A 21,842-nucleotide genomic window follows, 5' to 3' on the forward strand; every position below is an offset into this window, starting at 1 on the left:
CAAGTTTTTTTTATCATATTTTGTTTATTTGGCACCGCAGCAATGTACTAAAATAGTTTTGTTTATTCTGTTTTTTTTTTCAGACCTTCCACACATTAAGCAATGCCGTACAACCGGATAAACCGAACATAATCATCGGAGATAAGCACAAGAATAATCAGAACTATGTGATCGATGTCATAAAGCAAACTAATCACCTAACGTCTTCCGTCCATGCGTCAGTGATTTACATTCTGTGAAGTATCGTGTAACGATCGTAATATTTACTGCAACAACAACTCTCCAATTCTTCCGTCCAAGAAAGATAAAAAAATAATTCGCAGAAGCAAACCGGGAAATATATGTAGCACAAATTGATCGAATCGCTCCAAGCTTGTGCCATACAAAGTACACCGACAAGAAGTGATGGAAGTTTGCTGAAAATTGTATAAAACTCGCCGCATTTATGTTAAACTCATCATTCCAAGTTGTACAAATGAACGAGTGCCTGACTTTATGAGTTCTGGATGAAGCTGTTTATGAAACATACATCTGCTTGAGCATAGTAAGTATATTACACAGTAATGTGCAGAGGATGAATTTTGAGAACTATCCAAAACATTGACTACTTTAACATTGCCACCTTGTCTGTACAATGTTTGGTGCTAATTGTTAGTAATGTGTAATGTGCCCAGGTGAAAAAGGGACGTATTTGTTTCTTTCGTCGAACATACTGCGCAAATAGCGTGAACAATGGTGCAAATAACCAAACAATCACCATTATTTATTACCTTATGCAGAAGGTGTGTCCGTAATTCTTGGGATGTATTTACATCCCGATCGGTGCCAACAGCGCCCAGAAGGGTCGATTTCGAAGGGCCGGATCGGAATCCAAATGACACCGGACCGTGCAATGCTCGTAAATCATGCACGATTGAGTGTTTGCATGAGACGAGAGCAAAGTGAGATATTTATTCCTTGTCTAACCCACCACGGCAGCAGTAGCACAACACGTGATTCCCTTTTTTTTTGCGTTGATTTGCAATTCGCGATTAAACCTCCGTTACCACAAACGCTGCGCGAAGCGAATGTTGTGCCGTGAGGTGCCGAGGTGTGAGCGGTTCAGGTAGCGTTGAAAATGATAACAAAATTTATTGGTTCTGCATACCAGCGTCACAATTGGTGTGTTTGGTGTCCGTGAGGTCATGGAGCGTGGGGATGCTAGGATGTAAGACGTAGCTTCGTACCTTCAAATCCCTTAATCCGTTTTCCCATGCCGGGTTGGTAACGCTTGAGCAATTAATTTTTCATACGTGAAAATGAAAAACTTCCAGCATCGATGCTGTTTGGTGGGTAATTCGCTTTCGAGTGCGAAGCAATAAATCTTCCACCCCTGTCTCGCTGTTGGTTGATAAGATCAGTACAAAATATCCAATGACGACGGTTTCCCTGGTGTAAACGTTGGTGTGCAAATGAATACATCTAACATGATGTTGGTACTATTCGTTGGCTAATGTATGCTTTTTTCGTTTGCTTTGGATTCTTTTTAGCCACAACTCGACCATGTCCCGCTGATGCAGCTCTGTGGCGATTAACAGCAAAGTGTGCCAAACCGAAACCGCCAGGAAACGACAAAGTTGAATCGAAACTTTCCGTGCCAATTTTACAACGAAACAGTGCAATAGACGCAAACGAAGCACGAAGACATAATGTCTGCATCGCCTGAAATGCATCATCAACATCAACAGCTTCAACAGGAAGCACCGCTATCGGGCGATATGAAGCCGACTAATGCCGAAGGAACTCCTCCGCCAGAGCTCGCCACTATGACAACTGTAAGCGTGCTGGATCTGCACAAGGATTACAATGGTGGTGCCGGAGTAAGTCCAAATGGAACGGCCACCGGTGCCGGCACAGTGACTTCACCACACATTGTTCATGATGGTGCCACCGATATGAGTCTGCCGGATGATGGAACGACGGAGAAAGTGTATGATAAGGAGACAAACACGGTATATGTCTATACCACAGCTGCTGGGGCGGCAGGACATAAGCTGGCTGCGAATGCACATCATCATCAGCTGACTACTATCGTACACGGTCAGCAGCAGCAACAGCAGCAGCAAATGCACTCACCCGATCAGATGCATCCGAGCGAACATCATGCAGTCGCCGAACAAAATCTGCTCCATGCTCGGCTGATCCAGCAACAGCAACAGTCAGCGGATGAGCAACAGCACTTGCAGCGGATGTCTCCTGGTGAGCAACATCAGCAGCATCACCAGCAACATCAGCAAGTGCACCCGGACGACGGTGCTATCATCGATGGGCATCGTTTGTTGCCGGCGACAATAAACGGCAACGACGGTGGTTCAGGTGATCCGCAACACCATCATCACCATCACATTGGCCGAATGTCGCCCGAGGAGCAGCAGGGCGGTGTACGGTTGCTCGAGGACAGTCACATTCAGCGGCTGCTCGGCAATCAGGAAATTATCAGTCGAGACATCATAAACGGTGAACATCACATCATAACGCGCAACGAGAACGGTGAGACGATCCTGACACGCATTGCCATCTCCACCGCCGACCAGCTACTGAACCGGATGGACAATAGTATCATCTACACGACGACCAGCGGTGCCGGTGGTGGTACCGGTGCGGTCGGTGTAGGGCCACAGGAGCAGCTGCCGACCACGGTGCTGCAGTACGAGAAGGACGTGGAGGACAAGCATCAGCAGCCACAGCAGCAGCACCATGGCCATCCGCACGGTGCTCATGCGCATCAACCGCAGACGATCTACGCTACGGCCGGTGGACCGCCGGACCAGACCCAGACGAAGCAGATCGTGTACACGCTCGGTGGCGGTGAACCGAAGAACGTTATCTATGGTGATCCGAAGGCGGCTATGCCACATTTTGAGACGGTTCCGGGAGCCGGCGGTGGTGGTAGCGGTGGTGGCAGTGGACCCGGATCGGGCGAAGAAGATAAACCTCAGATCGACTACGTTTACAATGAGGGCAACAAAACGGTGATCTACACCGACCAGAAGGGGCTGGAAAGTTTGTACGCAAACAATGAGCTCGGCTTGATCGATGGTACGCAGATTGTGGTGCAGGGCAATCTGCAGTACACGCAGCAGCAGGGACCGGACGGTACGACGGTGTACGTGGTGTCCTCGGATATGAACCCGGAAGATATTAGCGGCCTTCAGCAAAGGTGAGTTTTGGAAGCCATTTTATATCTAATATAGTCGTTTTGTATATTAATTGTTTGTATTGGTATTCCGGGTACTCTTAAACAGTGTTTTGTGTATTAAACTTAATGCTAAAATTTATGACGGTTTTCTACATTACATGCATAGCAACAACGCGAAAAGTCGCTCTAAAAATTTTATAAAGCATTTGTGCAACATATTGAGTTGGGGTTTTCATGTATTTGATGAAGATCTTTCTTGTTGATAACAAACCAAACAAGGTTGCTCTAACTATCGTTATTTAGGCTTTGATTGAATTTCCAATGGTAACATAATTAATTAAAATTTTTAATGAATATCTGTTACATCTGTGGTCCTATCGCTAAAGCAGGTAAAATGTGAGTAAAAAAACACTTTTTCCCAACGATCTCGTTGCGATAAAACATAGCCATCGATTCGATATTTATGTCATTAAGAGTTAATTGGTATAACGTACAGCAACGTTGCGATGGGGCTGCTGCGGATCATTCGCTAGCTAGACGCATGAAAAAAGGCCCTATTTCTTATCTCGCCCCATTTGATTGATTGTGAATTCATGATCAATTTCTCAAGAACAAAGCCTGACGCACTGTGAGGGCTGTTTTTTTTAATACACCGGCTCGATATGGCGAAGAAGAGTGAGTAAAAAAAAAAACTCCCCCTGGAGATGCGAGGCACGCCTGTTGAAAGTCTGTGGCAATAAAATGACACCATCCGTGGCGTGCAGAGAATAGGGTTCGCTACCGAAACCACAATTCACCATTTTCAGTCGGCCTCGGGTGCGGCCATACAAGGTAGCATCGGCACGAAGCCGGAGTCTCTTCAAGGATGCAGGCAAGCGCGGACCGTGCTGTTGCTGCGCGTACTTCGTTTTCACCCTTTGCAAAGCTATGTGAGAACCAGCCTGGAGCCGGAGGAGAGCCCTGCATCCTTGCGTTGCATGCAGTCTGTGGCTAAAGGCAGACGCATGAAGAGGAGCACCAGAACCATGGTTCGCATGGCTTGATTTTTTTGTTCCTGTTGCCTGTGGCCGCCGTTGGATGAGGCAGACAGTGGGAGGCAAACTCCCAAGCACATCAACCACAACAGGGCTGCAAGCATTGACAACGAGATAATGATAATGACACAATCGCAAGACAATCGTTAACGATGTTATACATACATAAATTCCGAATCGATGCAGCTTGTTGGTTCGGCGGGCGGGCACGGGTAAACGCGTACGCAGCGGCAAGGATGCGGTCTCATTACAAATTCATGCAACGTTTCTCGCATTTACAATCGTCAACGTTCTCATAATAACCGTGCGCTTGTGAATACTAATTCGATGGTAATTTAATTTCGAATAAATTTCGATACGAATTCGCGTCTTAACCGCGAGACTTTGCGGCCGCAAGACCGGCACCGATGCCAGATCGGCCATTTGCAATGGATGCTTTTGCTGCATTCGTGGTGCCGTTTGTGTGCGACAGTGCTTCCGCTTTTTGCACGTTATATTTTTCATCGAATCATCAAATTGATTCACTTTGTGCGGTGTTTGTTCGTCATGTTTTTCTTTTTGCACGGTGCTTTTTTTTTAGGAAGGCCTTAATTTATATGCCCTCCTTCAGTCCACCCGCTCGTGCTTGTCGTTTCCTTCCCGTCCCATCATGCGATCCGTTTTTGTTTGGGTTTTTGTTGTTGTTGTTGGTGCTGCGGGAAATGATTGTTTCCTCGCTTGGTCGGATGTTGAAGTCTCCGCGTTTTTGCCGCATTCCTGAGACGTTTTCGCGCGGAAGCAGCGCTTCGGCTGGTGATTTAATTTATGATCCTCTACACGGGTGGAGGCCTTCGGTTTGCATCGACCATCGGACAGATGGTACATTTTTGCGAGTGGCCGGCATGGACGAGCGTGGAACGACAGTTCCCGTCTGTCAAACCCTTCCGACAGCTAGGGTTTGATGAGGTCCCTGACAAAAGGTTTCGATCGATCGTCAAGGGGCGAAAGGTTTGGTGCATCGTTTTGAACTCACGAATGTGTGCATCGTGATGGGCCGATTTTATGTTTTTTTTTTAAAGACGCATGCTTATCCATTTTGTGGTTTGTTTTTGTGCGGTTGAGTTGGTCAGCAGCGCCCGATGACAACATTGCTGATTTCCGATGCATTTCGAGGATGATGGAATCGTTTCCATTGCAATCGGTTGGTAAGTGGGGCTTGTTTTTTTTGTTATAGCAATACAAAACAAGAAAAAATAAACCCGAGTCATCTTTGCTATTCATGTACGAGATGTTTGTTCGTTGTTCTTGGACCGTTAAAGTGTCGTCCGTTGTAAAACGAAACACAGCAATGAGGAATGGGATGCGTTGTGTATGAGAATTCGGTTGGAAAAATTAACAATCCATGTAGCATCATTGGGCAAGCAGCTTTGGTGATGAATTTAAAATAACTTGTACTTCTTTGCGTCATTCATTGTTTTGCCACCATTTGGGAAGAAATAATGGGTAATTTCTTGGCAATAAAGGAAAGGCTAAAGTGCATGTTTAGTACAACTGTATTTATTAGGTGTTATTACTAAACCGTTCAACGAGTATCAATACTCACAGCAAAAATAATTGACAGTGGTTCGTTTTTTTAACAGCACCTTCCAGTAAAACGATAATATTTTCCATTGTTGAAGTGACATTTCTGTTGAATTATGAGCTCACGGGTCATCCCACGTGGCCTGGCAACGGTTTTCGCAGGGATATAGAAGTCGTGGGAGTATTAGGAGTTTTGTTCATTTTGTTCCGCCCGATTTAGCACTGGGAGCTGAGAAGCGCTATAAAACGACTACTACTAAAAAAAGCAATGCATCGTGTTCGGGAACTAACGCACGAAGCAAATTGCTTTTGGCTACCCTTCGTCGTTAGATCAGCTGAAGCTGCCGGAGTTCCCCGAGAAGGGCGCAACAACAGCAATTCCCCGAGCGCTCGCTCCAGTTCAAAGAGGGCAAACTTTCCGGGACGGGACTTCATAAATCACCGTGCTCGCGCGAAGCCACCCGCGTTTCCCGGTGCAACGCGAACAAAGCAGTTGGAGGAGGCTAGTGCAACGTAATTTATGTGGTGAGGAAACATAAATTAGATTTACCATAAAAACGTAGCCATTACGAGCCAGTAGTCGGTCGAAATGGACTCCAAAATGCGCATGTTTCGCGCGCGGGCGCGCGCTCGCTCGCTTGGTATGTTGTGGTGAATTTACGGGTCGGTGTTGCAGTGACAAAACGGCAAACCAGTGGCCTTGTTGGACTGTACTACTGTGCACTGGAGGTAGATCCATCTTGATGTTGGACTGCTATCTTAACTATGGCGGTAGATTTTCCATTTAGCGGAGTGTTTTTTTTGTCTAGCTAGTTCTTGTTTCCGGAGAACCTTACTGGAACTTGGGTTTCAGCAGTATCCTTTTGCTTTTGGCGGTCGGATGCTGTACTTGGGGAGCTTGAGAACTGCCATCATGTATGCATCACGAATGCCAGCTGGCAATGCCGCGGGTTATGACCATGCGATGTGTTTCTGTTTGCAAATGTCAATTATATGCAAGGTTAGGTCCATTTTATGAAGGTACCTTCACTATATATTCCTTCCAGCAAGGAAGACTTCCCTTCTACAGAATTAATTTCAATTCGAACTTATGAAATAAATGGCGGCAGTTTTACGCGATACACCAAAGTCATTTAAAAAATTATTTCCTTTCGCTTTGAGATGTTTTCGAAACATACTGAAATGTTATATAAACTCTGTAGTTTGGTTTACAAATGCATCCTTTAGGGTGCACCCGATTACGTCTCATAATTACATCGTTCGTTCGGTTCGACGCGAGCAGAAATTTATTGTTATTAGTTTTTATGATTATTTTAATTAGACATTAACTCCACGTTTAGCCGCTCGGTTCGTGTGGTGATCGATGATGGTTACCCTGAACCGATTGAAGGCAATCGATGATGTCACGATGGCTGCGAGAGTTGCTGCTTCACGTACCGCGAACGCTTCATTGGGACGTTTGATTGGGAAACTGTGTGTTTTCTGGCGTCGCTTGAAATCCTTAAACGAGCTTAATATTAACGGCGTTGATTGGTCTTGTTTTACACGGTTCATTAAACTATTAAACCGCGGTACGTTGCACATGCAGGAATGCATGTAAGGTGGCATGTAAAAATGTGCATTCTGGCCGAACTGAGCCGGGGCCGAGCAAACATATTGACCACGCTCCTCCCCATGGGTTACGGGGTTTAGCGATCACAAGCCGACCAAAACCGAACGGCAGATAATTTATTGCGCGGTCACTTGTCGGCTTCGCAAAAAAAAAAAAAATACACTGAAACAAACTATGCCAGTGCGCTTGGTTCCGTGCTTGGTTGCGAACCGTTGGGAAACCGTGCTTTAGTGCCAGAAGCCGCTGCGGAGAGTGGTAGAGAGCTTTCGTTAGTCTTTTGGAGCGGGCTACCAGTGCAAGCGCGCTGCGGACAATAATGTTCGTACGCGACGCTAAAGTCCCATTTAGGACATGAAAAATAAATTAAATTTTACCAACCCATGGTGTATGGGCGCCGGTCTCGGACTTGATGGCTTCCACAGACTTGGACGCTTACGTGATTGGTGGTTTTATGTATCCGGTTGGGCTTAGCAGAGTTAGAGTGCTCGAACACTGACAGGGTAGGATTATAATGTAATGGGTAAGGTGTAACTTTGTGACGGAGAAAATATGCTTATGTTGTTCGTTACTAAAGTATCGTTTTAGAAGAGCGTATATACATGCGGAATCAGTTTCTACACGAACTCTCGCAATCTGAGGAAATTTGAGATCCCAACATTGTATGCAAATTCCTGATTTATCTAAATTTAAATGAGTTTGTTTTTGTTTGATGAAAAAACAGTATTTTTGTTGAAACTGCAGTCTAATTTAATATTTTACATACCAGTGGAATCCTTGAGAAAAAGCATATCCTGAACGAACTTGACTCCATATTATTCGCTTTGTTTTAAGTAAGGCTGAGAGTAGCGTTTGATATATCTTTGAAAAGTGCCATTCATATGAATCTTCAGGAAAGTGTCTCGTATTTTTCACGAGTCGGTTATCAAGACGTTTTCAAAAATCCATGATTTTCCCAATATTTTTCCAAGGATTTTTGAATTCTTGAAGGTTTACAATCTCTTATCTGAATTGTTATGAAGTACAAAAATATGTAGAAACTATAATAGAAGCAATTGTTGTCTAATTTGTCGGGTACTTTACTTCGGATTATTTCCCAATATTTAAAGTACTCCATTTGGCACATCGTTGATTGTCAGAATGTTTAAATTCAACAGACTCGGCTAACGCACGTAAAATAGATAAATAATTGAGCTGAAGAACGTTAATAGAACGGTGGTGATGGACCTCACGGAATACATCTTAAAAGTGGTTAATAAAACAAACACGACACACGCAGCATCGCTTGACGCTTCGCAGGAAGCATCGCTGGAAGGAAATATCAAATAAAAATAATCATGCATTCTTAACGAGCAGCAAGATAAATCGATGCACATTTGTTACTTCCGATTAGTGTGGAACCCTCCACTCGAGCTTGCACTGTGAAACTAGACGTTTAGTCCAGGAGTGTACCTTCGACGAAGGGTCTGTGGAAAGGAAGGAGCACAAACAAAAAAAAAACATTACATGTAATGATTTCGTTTAACGGCAAACGAGGGTAAGCAATTTTCCACCCGTTTTCCAACCCTTCAGCAGGATGTGGCTAGTTTGGTTTTGTTTTTCCCACCCTTCAGGAACCATGGTCGCGCTCGCGCATGGTTGTCACTTTGGACGCCCTAAAGCGGTCTATGCCCGCCCCGGGGTGGCTCGAGGACCGTGGCTGGCGGCCCGGGTTAGGACGATCATTTATCTCCGTGTGGAATTGCACACCGAATGCACTTTTGTTAGTGCTCCCCGAGGAAGAGTGCTTATCGCAAACGGGATGCGGCGATGCAAGGGTGGCAGTGCGCGATGCTAAGATGTGCATTAAATTGTGTTGATCGATGCTTTCGATTCATCTTTTCAGGGTAGGTTACGGGCAGTAAGGTAGTTTCGAAGTGCAGTTAATTTATTTGAAGGAGGAAGAAAAAAAACACGACAGCTCGAAAGGTCTCTCGGAGGTCAAAGTGAAAGGATTACGGGCCGTTTAACGCTTTCTATGGTACAGAATTTGAGCCGAGGAAAGATAAATGGATAATGTAAATCTATTACGCTGGTGCGTTTTAATCACAACCGAGTGCATTTTAGTTTTATTCTCACAGCGTTTGCTCTGATCAGGTCAACGATCTAGGAAATTGTATCCATCGAATATGGTTTGGAACGTAGTTTTACATTTTTTTTTTATTATTTTTTTAAAAAGCAAAATTTTTAGAAAAGTTAATTTTGTTGCACATAATTACACACTAATGATGCACAAAATTTGACAATGCAATAATGGAAATAATTTTGAATTTCTGTTATTTTATAATTTAAATAACCTCAGTATATGCATGTCTTCCCATGCGGCATGGCAAAGCCTTTACCTTCCATTTCGAGCGGTTGATTAAAAGATAGCGAACCATGATCGTTATCTTGCTGTCATTTTACAGCCTGAACCCTAAAATCTTCAGCAATCGCCGAAGTATCGGACTTTTAAATTGCACACCGTACGCAGAGATACCATACGAAAGCAAAAAACGGTCAAATTAACCGCAAAACCTCATCGACCATCAGTGCCGGCCGGCATCATCATCGGAATCATAATTACACAATCCCTCGGACGAGCTCGACGAAATGTGAGATTGGTGCGCGAAGATTTTATTATCCTGCTGGATCCTTTGGTTGTTTTTTAAAGGTTTCGGCTATAAATGCGGTTGTGGGTAAGCGTTTTTTGTGTGTTAATATTTTAAAGAATGGAGCTACAGTTGGCTAAAAGTTTTCAAATTCATTTCATTGATTCGTGGTTGACCGCAGGGATTTCGATCGCGTGATGGAACAATCATTGCGTATTTTATTATAGTGGTAACATGCACTACCATCGGTTGATTATGTAATTCAATCCACTAATAAATATTCGGCTCCTTTATTTTTAGTTTAATGTATTATTCAGTAAAGTTCCAAAATCTATAATAGTTATTCAAGTAATGTATGAACTTTTCAATGGTGATTATTAGTATTTTACAAGGCTTTGGCAAAGTTAGAGTCATTTCTGTATTCTGTTCCAATTCTATTCAGGAATCCTTTCCACTTTGTGGGATTTATGCGAGATATAAATACTTCTGTTCAAAACACTCGCGAGTGTGCTCAATAGCAATAATATAATTTAATAATAACACGTAAAAAAGGAATTAAAAAAAACACAAAATAATGTCCACATCGCAAAAGTAAGACAAATAGGGAATAAAAACAGAACAACAACGCTGCAATGATTAAAACCATCATACATGCCCGCATTGATGGTTGCGAGCGAAATCGCCTTAAATGGAGTAAAAGGAGATCCCTTAACATGAGCCTTGCCGAGCTGCGATTATCATTTATCGTTTCGGCTTTTAAAGACACTTGCCTTCGGTAAATAAATACAACAACAAGAAACCCGTACTGTCCATTCCTTTTTTGCATGAAAACAAGCGTGCTCCTGTCGATTTTGTTAGTGGGAACCCTGCCTTATTCTCGGCATTCTCCCAAGCCGATACGAAAAGTCGATCAAACACCCGTGACCATCACCACGATCAACATCATCGTCCGCGGTACGACGATAACCAAATCAGACGGTGGAAATATGTTGTTAAAAGTTAATTACCAATCGATAACTGTCGCCAGCGGGCCTGCAGAAGGAAGCGGCCCGGCCCCAGCATATAAAGACATTGCGAAGGGGGCAAAAAAATGTTGCATGGGACGCGAAGGAGAATAAAAAAAATTTATAAAAAAACAACAAAAAAGTGGAAAGGATTTTCGATCCAAACGATCGCGATCCCATTTCAGTAGCCCGCGCAAGAGACCGTACCACGTACGACTGATACGATTCCGGCAACGATATGGATCAAATGAAGTGAAGCAACAGCTTGGATCGGGAAAGGTGGGCAAATAAAGATATGGCTCTGGGCTGGGTTACTTTTTTTTGCTGCTTTGTTGGTTAAAATGTGTTTTAGTGTGCTCTGGAGAATGTGGAACACATTTAACTTTTTGGGGGGAATTTATGATGCTTTAAAACCGTTACTCATTAAAGCAATCGATCCTGTCGTAAAAGTATTAAAGAAAGTACAATAAATGTTTTCTTTTATGAAGGTTGCTTTCCAGGACACGGACACATTGTAAGGACTCGGGTTTGCTGATGTTTATCGGCGTAAAAATGGAACAAAGGCAAATATTTGTTGCAGTAAAAAGTGAACGTTAAACGCTAAACAAATTAATGCGTTCGGTTCTGTGAGTTTCATTAAACAGTTTCGGACAAATGTTTCCACGATATAATCTTTCAAACACACCGAGGAAGCTCCGTTTCGCTTGGAATTTCCTTCTCATCCTTATACTTCGACCCCGCTGCAGCCTTTGAGCATATTTAACAAAAAATAGCTTTTGCACCTTCCGGAGTAATTCGCCGTTGCGCTTTGAATAATTCATGAGCTGCCAGCATCCATCGAGCAATTGTCCATCCGGATCGAACGAAAAAAAAAAACGAAGCGAAGACGACTACAAAATGCGTGAATGCAAAATGCGACATTCTCTCGCTCGATTATGGTGCGCTGTTGCATGCCACCGTATGCAACGGTTAACGCGGGCCGCTGTGATGCACTCGCGGGAGAAAGATGCACGGTTGAGGGGATTTACCGTGGAACCAGGACCGTGTGGCGCACGCAGGGAAAGTTTCCGATTCCGTACATTCTGGGAATCACGAAAGGGGTAAATTTACCTTTTACTACCAGCAATCCGAGACTCTGTTTCGTTTGTTGTGTTCGATGCGCGAAAATGGTAATTGACCATCGGCGAGTTGCAATTGCAACTTGGCAAAACATAATCGTCTGCTCGCCAGTTTCGGACCGTTGCTCCATTATAGTTGCGACGCAGCGCAGAAAATGCCGTCCAATTTTGGGCCTTCGGTTGATGTGCAAGTCTTCATCGAACAAAAGACTCCAATTGCCGGTAGGACACGAACCCCCGCCCCGCTTGGGTGCGAGTGACAGAACTCGGGGTGTATGGCGTTGGGTGGTTGGGGTGGGGGTTTTAGCGATAGTGCGCAAACACGGTAGCATGCATCTGTGCATTGCAAGTGTAGATTATTTCTTCGCTTTACGGAGAAGAGGACACTTTGACACTCAATAACCAGCCACTCAATCGGTGTGTACAGTCGCTGTTGTCGGCGATGTTATGTTGGTTTTGTGCTTCTTTTCCACTGCCCATCGAACCAAACCATCTCCATCGACCATTGTGTTGTGCGGTTTTGTGGCGTTTTTGTGTCAGCATTTACGCGGTTGAATAATTTAGACATTATTTATGAAAGCTTACTTAGGAGACGGGCGTTTATGGGCGGCATAAATCAAGCCGAATGGTGCGGTGCGGGATAAATGATTGTGATTTTCCATCGGTGAGGTGGCGGATTGGTAAAAGGGAAGAATGGTTGATGTAGCGATGATTATGGAGGGAAAATTCAATTGCATATTGAAAATGGTGTGGAAAACTAAAGAGGATGTTTTTGCGTTTGTTTACCTACGCGCAGTTAAATCGAATTGGTTTATAATTTGTTTACAGTGGTGGTTGATTTCTATTGCTTTTTTAATACCAATAGCAGGATTTATTGATAGCAACAGCGAGTTTAACTCCTTAAGCTTAAATATATAATAAAGTCTTAGCGGAAAAATGTTTCCGAAGAAGTATTGAAATATCAGAAATGTATTTGTCTTTAGACAGCGATCTCTTTTATGAAATAATTTATTATCAAAATCGTCCTTAAACCGCTGCATCGAATGAATGGTAAACTTTCTTTAAAAAGGTCAACGATTCAATCTCCAACCAACGGCACACAAATCCTTTTCGAACCCCCGAATGAATGATGAGCTCATGATGCGAATGTAAGCCATCAACCACAAATAGGGTAGCATCCCTACGTCGCTGTCGCGGTCGTAGGGGGAGCTCCATTCATTTAACGAAAAGATTCCCAAGATAAATTGTACTCCACCCAATGCAATGGGCACATGCAGGACCGGCATGTGTTATGGCCCCGGGGGAAGTGGGTTTGGGAACAGAACGGGCGGGAAAAATAATTGCTAACCCAGCAGTGCAACCTCCACCTTCGGCGGTCAAGGTTTTTATTTTTTTGCTACACCCCACCACCCCATTCGTGCAAAGGCCAGCGTTTAATTGAAAACGGTGATGGGAGGGCGTCAATGGGAGCCTCGCGAAAACGATCAAGGTGATGGGCACGAACTTCACATTAGGTGGTTTAGTTAGTGTAGGGATTGCAAAGGTAAGGGCCATTTAACGCCCGGAAGAAGAGCGCACACGCGGACAATCTTCCACGGCGGGATGAGATTATGACGGGCAGATGCGATGGGATGGGATCGTTTGACGTGTGGTTTGTATTGAATTATAGAGTCGGTAATCTTATCGTTGTCGGAATCCTGCATCGTTCCCGTACGGTGTAGTGCAGTGTTTTAGTTGATTCCTTAAGAAACCAACAAACGGTTTAATATCGTCAAACAACAGCTACAAGATAATTTATGTAATCGTTTTGTATAGATGAATGTTGCTGAACGTTGATATTAGTTGAATGCTTCAGTTTGGATGTTTTTATACTTCCGTAATTAAAAAGGATTTACCGCTGGACTCTCGTATGGCAATAAACATGTAGTCAAGCACCTGCGCGGAAGGTTCGACAACGACGTTCCTCGAATTGATGCCGCCCGTTTTGTAACCCGTAAACCGGAGATGAATATCGTAATCTGATGATGAAGGTTAATAAATTGTGTCAGAAGCCATAAATGTGTCCGATTATCGGTGAATCGAGGTCAATGCGGCCGGCGTATAAAAATTCACATGATTTTCGGTAGAATTTCGTCAAACCAAGCGGTGTTAGCGTGTGCACATTCCGCTGGCAAGATTTGTGCGGTTGAGGTTGGGTGTGATGGGTCATAAATTAAGCGAAAATAGAATTTGTACATCAGATTCCGGCATAAAGCTGCACGAACCGGCGTGTAGAGAACGGAACCGAGTGGAGGATAAAACACACACACACCGTAGTAAACCCCTTCGCATCTGGGGTAACCACATCACCTGGTTCGATGTAACCGACCAGCGGGCTACAGCACCGACTGCATTCGATGGTTGTGGTCTTGGCTATACCCGCGGGCGTTGAAATTCGAAACCCTCGCCTGAGCATTTCGGATCTCGATCTTATTCGCAAACGTGTCTCCTGCCCGGTGCTCGGTGCCTAGCCACTGCGCTCCCGTAACCATCCGATGCAAATTCATTGCCCGCCGGCGAGGCCATAAATTTTGAGTGCAACCGATAACACAACCGGGCACCGACTGCGCCACTGGGCACCATCGCGGGAATGCGTTAGGAGACTTCGATGCCCCGAACAGCGGGGACCGTTTTCACGGCAGTTGCATTAGAAAGTGATGGTGTCGAGGGGGGATGTGTGTGTGTTTTTTTTTTTGTTTCGGTCAAAGAAAGGAAGGAAATTATTGCAGTGGGCATGGGTTGGAATGGTGAGCAAGTGTCACCATTTGGATATGTGATATACTAATTTGAATATTTAACGAGCGGGACCCATTGCTTCACGGCTTACGACAGTCCGACGTCTTAACGAAGAAATAAAGAGACAAGTGTCTGCACGCGCTCAGCGTGAAGGAGAGAAAGCAAAAAAAAAAATGAACCTATGATAAATTAGATAACGCTAAAGATTATCATCTAATGAATTGTGGAAAATGTCAAATGTTTGAAAATGACATTTGTCAATTTAATGGCATGGTGTTATTACATCTTTCCGTTACAGTTTTGAGTTACGGGCGTGCCAATAATCATTTTGAATGGTATCTTTGTTTGATCCGTGCAGTTGCAATTCACTACCACGGGATTAAGTACATAAATTCTTTGATTTTTTGACTTTATACTCAGAAATCTCTGAAACAAAGTTTTATTGTATTTTCTTTAATCTTTAATAGTTTAAATATTCTTTAACCGTTCAAAGAATTTTTGTAAAATGTCGTGTGTAATTATTGAAACAGTTTTAGTTTTTTATTGATGATATTAAATAATTTCTTCCTCAAACTCAAACTCAAAAGAATGTTTTTTTATAATTAAATAAAAAATAAAATATTGTTATGTATTTAATTATAATTTAATAATAAATTCACAAATTAACCTTTTCGAACACAAGAAAATTGATACTTTTATCAGCAAATTCCTAACTAACAACACATTAATCTTTAGTGCGAAATTTCATGCTGCATCAAGACGATTTCCTAACGGCAAACTAACGATAAGCTTTTGACATCTTTGTTTTACGGTTCACACCTTCATGCCTGTCTGACTCTCAGTACGGGTGTAACCTTTACTTTGTCCAGCTGTAGGTCACTACCATCCAATCCGGTACCGAATGATCGGGCGTAAAACCACTCTCCGACACGCCACAATCATCGCTCCGGCGGATCGTGGGAGTGCCTGCATGGGAGCATCGCGATTTTGTGCGACCCCGAACGCCCAACTGACACCTCCGTTTTGATGTTCTCTGTGCGTGTGTGTGTGTGTATGCTAACACACGGGACCTGGGAAACCGTGAAGAAAATTAATTATTTGTGCTATGCGTGATGGGAATGATCGTTTGTTCGAATAGATTGGCTAGAAAGTATCAGAACTACAACCTTTTTTTCTTCTTCTTTCTATAATGGACTAGCATGGCACGCCAGAAAAGGAAATCATTTCACCGTGATTTATTTCATGTGAATTTAAATGTCGTTTAGAAACTCACAATGTGTCTTTACCACTAGTGCTTTGCGTAGAGTTGAAATTTATCACTTACCCGGCTCCGGTTGCTTATGACAATACGCAGAGCAAACGGTACAAGCCGCTGTCGTCCGAAATGATCGTGATTGCTTTCGATTTATTCTTTGCGAAACGATCTCCAGGAAACGGACGAAGTTGGGCCCCCAGTGGGAACTCTTTTGCTTTGGCGCAATGGGCAATCTAACGGAACCACCAGCATCGTTTAGCATCGAATGGCATTCTTTGGCGGGTGTTGCATGGGGCCGTTCGCTCGTTGACATTCTTGAACATTTCTTTGGCAAACGTTCCTTGGTTGAAATGATGGCATCGACTTTTCACCACATTTCACCCCCCGTTCGATCTCGGTTGTTTCGATACGGGCAGGGATAGGTTACGCAATTGTTCCGCAACGTCCCGAAAGGGTGATTACAGTTAATGCGAAACATAATTTTCTTCCCAGATGGAGAGAATTTATGCGGCTCGAGTTGTCGTATCGAATGTGTTTGATGCCATTGAAATCAATCTCTTTGCAAGTCATAAATAGTTTAATTGTAGGTAGTTATGATGGAGAATATTTTCTACACTTAAAGAAAATAGTGGTTTTCAACTGTTAAATCTACAGTGTGTACCATAATAGTGACATTAAATGTTTTTTTTTCGGACAAGAATTTAATATTTCCTTGGACTATACGAATTTGTTATCTGAATATGAAATTATTTAAACATTGTTTATACACACAGCATGTTTATTTCGAAATAACAACAAAAAGAACTAAATCACGCAAATGGCCTTACGAATAAAAGTATTTGCCAAAAGCGTAGAACAAAAAAAAAATCAACTGCTTGTCGCGTTATTATCAGGTTGTCGGCATTATTGTGCCTTCGCCTGTTGGCGCATGCGGGTAAAGCTACAATAAAAAAGAAGGCCATTTTGTCTCACATCCGTGGCATCCATTTACTCATCCGCAACCATCCCTACATCCACATCCACAGCTTCCAGGCCCAACGAACCGGGTGTGCAATTGCCGGTGAATGGATTGTATTATTATCGTCGTTTATGGTGGCTTTTGGCTTTATGTGACGAAGTAGGGATTTTTTCTTATTGTTGTTTTTTCACCATGCAGCTCACCACTGTGTCTTTACGGGCCATGTACGCGTCTGGTTTAATCATGTTATATTTTGCATATGGTTTTCGCAGTTCTTGGTTTTTGCTTTGCACAAAGGTGTGGAAGGTAACGCCAAGGTTGATGCAGGAAAAGGCGACGACTGGTGAGTCGGTGGGTTGACACTGCAGGCGTTGCAGTAGGTTATTGTACTTCCGGATTATTGTGTTCCGGCTACGAGTGGTCCGCGCGTGTACGTGTAGACGAGAAAGGCCAGAATGCACCAACCTTGGCTGCACTTGCCGTTGGCGTGACAATGACAGCGAGTGTCATTTTCGGTAAAGATTGGGCGGTTTGAAGTGTGCTCGAGTCAAAGGCTGTGCAATGCTCTTAAAACGATGTCCATTAAATTAAATTGCGAATGTGCAGTTGCATTAAGTACAAAGAAACCTAAAAACTTGACAGAGAAGATTAATCTTCATCAGTTTTATAATTAATAATGATATAATTTTGTTTAATTTTGTTAATCTATAAAAAATATATGTTTTTTTAGTTTAAACAAATAAGCAAATTTCTTATTTTGAACAATTTGTTAAACAAGTAAATTAAGCTACCTAGAAGAATTTACTTCGTAAAAGAGACCGTGTGAGTAATGGTTTATTGTGTCTTGCCCAACGAAAAAGATCAAATCTCGAACCATCTAATGTCAAAATATTACACAGAAAGTCAATAAAACGTTCGCCACTGCCACTCTTTTTCACACGTCCCAATGACCTTTTTCGAGCACGGCACCTCACTCAACGTTTAGGGGAATGTGAGTGTATTAACGTGTAGGGTCATACCGTACCGAACCTTCTTTGGCACAACATTCTAAGTTGCAACATTTCCACCGAAAGGATCTGTACAAACTGAAGCTGCGATGCTAATGTGATCACGATCTCACATCATCCTCCGTTACGTGGTTGTCCGAAATGAAAAAAAAAAATACAACAAATAAATAAAGGCTTTGCCCCTGCTTCTAAACAGCGGGCGTAAAGTGTTCTTTTGAACGGAAACGAGGAACAATGCTAGTGTTCGATTGCACGCACGCTCATCGAAGAAGGAGTTGGCCCGCGGTAGGCTTTCGCGGGTCCGAAACGTCCGACGTCCAGCGATGAAGATGACCGTACCGTGTCGTGAGCTAATGTAATAAACCATTCGAAAACAAATAGTATCTCGTTTCCCTTGCCTCCATTGCTGTGGCCCCCGGGCAGCTCTTCGCCTCTTTCCAGATGGCAAAAGATCCGCCTCCTACATGCTGGCAGAGTTTGAAGGGAAAATAAGCAACGGAAAACCGTTGCAATCATGCTTGCATGACATGCAAGCCAAACCGCACGGGGTATATACACGGTGACCGGAGCCATGGCGCAGGAAGTGGATGCGAGTTGCACGGCTGACACATGATGCTGGTAAAGACACTTCCCTCGGGTTCGGGGTGGTTTCGCTGCATGCGAAGACGAACCTGATGCCTCGTTGGCGTAAGTGCGAATAAAATCAACCTTCCGATGCTCCCGCCGCATTTATTAGACGATGGCTAGAAAGGCGAAAGCGTGGTAGATGATGTGTCGGTGGTGCTAAGCTAGCCCGCTGCGCGACGGACAGTGTACAGTAAATCGTACCGTCGACAACCATTTTGATAAATCACTCGCTTCGTGTGTGCAAATGTAGGTTAAGTGAGCATGGTATGAACCCCTGACATGGGCTACAAACTACACGGGACGAAAATGTACGCCGCAATGTGTGTTTCTTGCTTCGCAAGGGAGCTAAGAATATTTAATGAAACATACAACATCACATAGGTTGTGTACAGATTTTAATTAAACAAACTATCAATAATTAGAATTTATACTTTTAATGATCTTACTAAATAACATTGTGTTATAATTTTAACCATATCTACGCAACCAAACGATTATACAGTATGTGACATAATTAAACGATCACGATGTTTTTGATCTAAAAATATAGGAAATTTTGAAGGATTCGTTAAAAATATTAATGAATGAAATTATTTATTTATCATTATTTATTATTATTTTATTTTTTTTTATCTGACGCACATTTCAAATGTTGTGACTTTGAAGGTGACTTTAATAAAGCATTAAAAATAAAGCTTTTATAGCATAGTTAATAAATCATTTAATAGCATAGTTATAACTACCGGAAAATTATATTTTATTATGGTTCAAATAGTTATGCAACTTTTCGCAATACAAAAGTCATTAAAATCTACTTAACTTCATAATACCATTGAGGATCATTGTACTCAGCTCTTCTGCGTTTTTAGTTTATTGTAAAAAAAAAATTCGTATAGCTATGGCATACACTGTATTATTGAGATATTATTGTGCAAGAACATTATTTACGAGACTTTTTTATTGCGTCTTATTTGGTACCATTGTATTTCTTCTATAAAAAAAAATATATATACTGCTCGCACAAAAAATCTCTTACAATGTATTGTTGCGTTAAGCGCTGTGATACCTGACAATTACAGCCGTGTTGAAAATGCAGAACTGATTGAATCAGGCGCATAACAATCTGGAACCAAAGTACACATTATACATTCGACAAGCGCTGTAAAACAATCTGATAAGCGAATGCAAATGTAAATACCCCGGCTAGTACACATTTATTTCACCTCACCTGAGCGTACGAGCGGACAACTTCCTGTCGGAACACGCGGTGCAACTCCTTCAAGTGTTGCGTATGATGCATAAACTTCGTGCCTTAATCCGATTGCCAATTGCTGAAGGTTATCTACATGCGTATCCTTTGGTTATTTCGCCGTTCATTGCAAAAACTTTTTTTTGTAGAACAACTTCATAATTGCTACAAAACTACAAACGGATAGCAAGTTGTAAAAATGTAGTTACAGCATTCAACTTTTAAGCCAACTGCACCCACATGTGCCGGTGGGATTCGACCTTTGTTTGGTGTGGTGCCGCCAAGCGAATTAATGCTTTCGGTAACGGATTTATTTGTGCTCGATCAACGGAAAAGCAACGCCCGGTAACCGGTTGCGCATAGGGATGCAATTTCTTTCTCACTGGAATTTGTTTACGATTGCAGTTAGATTGATCCGACATGCTAGTATGGCGGCCTGCTACCGCTTGCCGGCCGATCCTATCGGAACAATATTAAGATGTTATGGAAATGATACTGAAACAAGTTTACCAATCTTGGGTGGGGGTTTCGTACACTAAATCCAGCTCCTAAATCTTTTTACTGCTTTTATAGTAAGGGATGCGGGTGTGCGGGTGCTAGTGGAGCAGGGATCGAACGTTTTATTTTACGATCCACTTATGAATAAATCAGATCACAATCGAAGGTGCAAGATCATAAAAATATGTGTGTTCACGCCCGTTCGATAGTTTGCAGCTGAGGCTAATCAAACAACTACCGTGGGGTGGATTTTGTTCCACGTTCCACACGGGGAAAGTACTGGATGATGAAAAGCGAAACGAATTTGTGTGACTAGATGTATGTTTTTTTGTTAACATATGTCAAACGTATCACAGCAGGTAACGGTTCCATTTTTTTACAGAGGTTTTCACACGATGGTTATATCAGAAACAGAGATTTAGTTGTCTTTTTTAGCATAACTCATTTCACTGATGCTAGTTAAAACAGAAGAATTCTTCCGTTGACTGCTAATGAAAGTTATTCAGGCAGTTTCACACTTTAGTTTATGTTTTGTGGCATTCGTTGCTAGTATATTTGTAATAATAATAAGGTTATTTTATTACAAAACATTACCAAATGATCTTTCTGATGGAGCTGTTAAAAATTTCCTTTACATTCTGGACCGTTGGATACTACAAACATATCAAACATTAGTGAATATCCCTTTTAAAAGTACTTATATCAGTAATGACCGAGCTCATGTCAAACTTTAAAATTATTTATATTTGTGTAAGAAAAGGTGTACCTTTTATTGGATTACGGCCAATTTGTTTTCTTTAATACAATTTATTGTGAGTATGTAAAGAAAAAACACACATGATTGGAATGAACATTTATATATTATTTCCATTTTAAGTAAAATATCGTTCCTTTTAAGAACACCTTAACAATTTCACATTATTATTTATATCAAACATATTTTAATAATGCTCATAACAAACATGTTTTCATACAAACTTCGTGAAAGCAAAGGTACTCACCATGAATGAAATAAATCAATAAACACATCAAATGCAAAGTGGAACATATGCATCCCATTGCAGCATTCCATTGATTGCCGTTGGTGCGCAAGCGTTTCGAAAGAGCGCGTACGTCTTATCGGACGAGCGGATTTATGGCCGTCATTCATCTTTCAGACCCAGCACGAATCCTTTTCGAAATAAATCTTTCCCACTTCGCTATCGATCGACATTTTAAAACAAACCCCTGCTGCCGGTACACAATTGGGAGAAACGAAGCACGGAAACCGATGTGCATTCCGTTAGACGTTGTCATTCGTGCCGGACGCTTGGTAAATCTGTCTCCCGCACCTAACGGTG

General features: G+C 42.5%; 1 protein-coding gene across 1 annotated transcript in view; it reads left to right on the forward strand.

Annotated features, from left to right (window-relative positions):
• The window catches only part of LOC128305572 (protein grainyhead-like), a 170,397-nt gene that overhangs the window by 31,204 nt on the left and 117,351 nt on the right, over positions 1–21,842 (forward strand). The window contains exon 2 of the mRNA XM_053043081.1: positions 1,530–3,199. Coding sequence (XP_052899041.1) covers positions 1,689–3,199 — 1,511 coding nt within the window. The 5' untranslated portion in view covers positions 1,530–1,688. The remainder of the gene's footprint in view (positions 1–1,529; positions 3,200–21,842) is intronic.

Source organism: Anopheles moucheti, chromosome 3 (assembly GCF_943734755.1).
Source record: "Anopheles moucheti chromosome 3, idAnoMoucSN_F20_07, whole genome shotgun sequence".
Taxonomy (NCBI): Eukaryota; Metazoa; Arthropoda; class Insecta; order Diptera; family Culicidae; genus Anopheles; species Anopheles moucheti.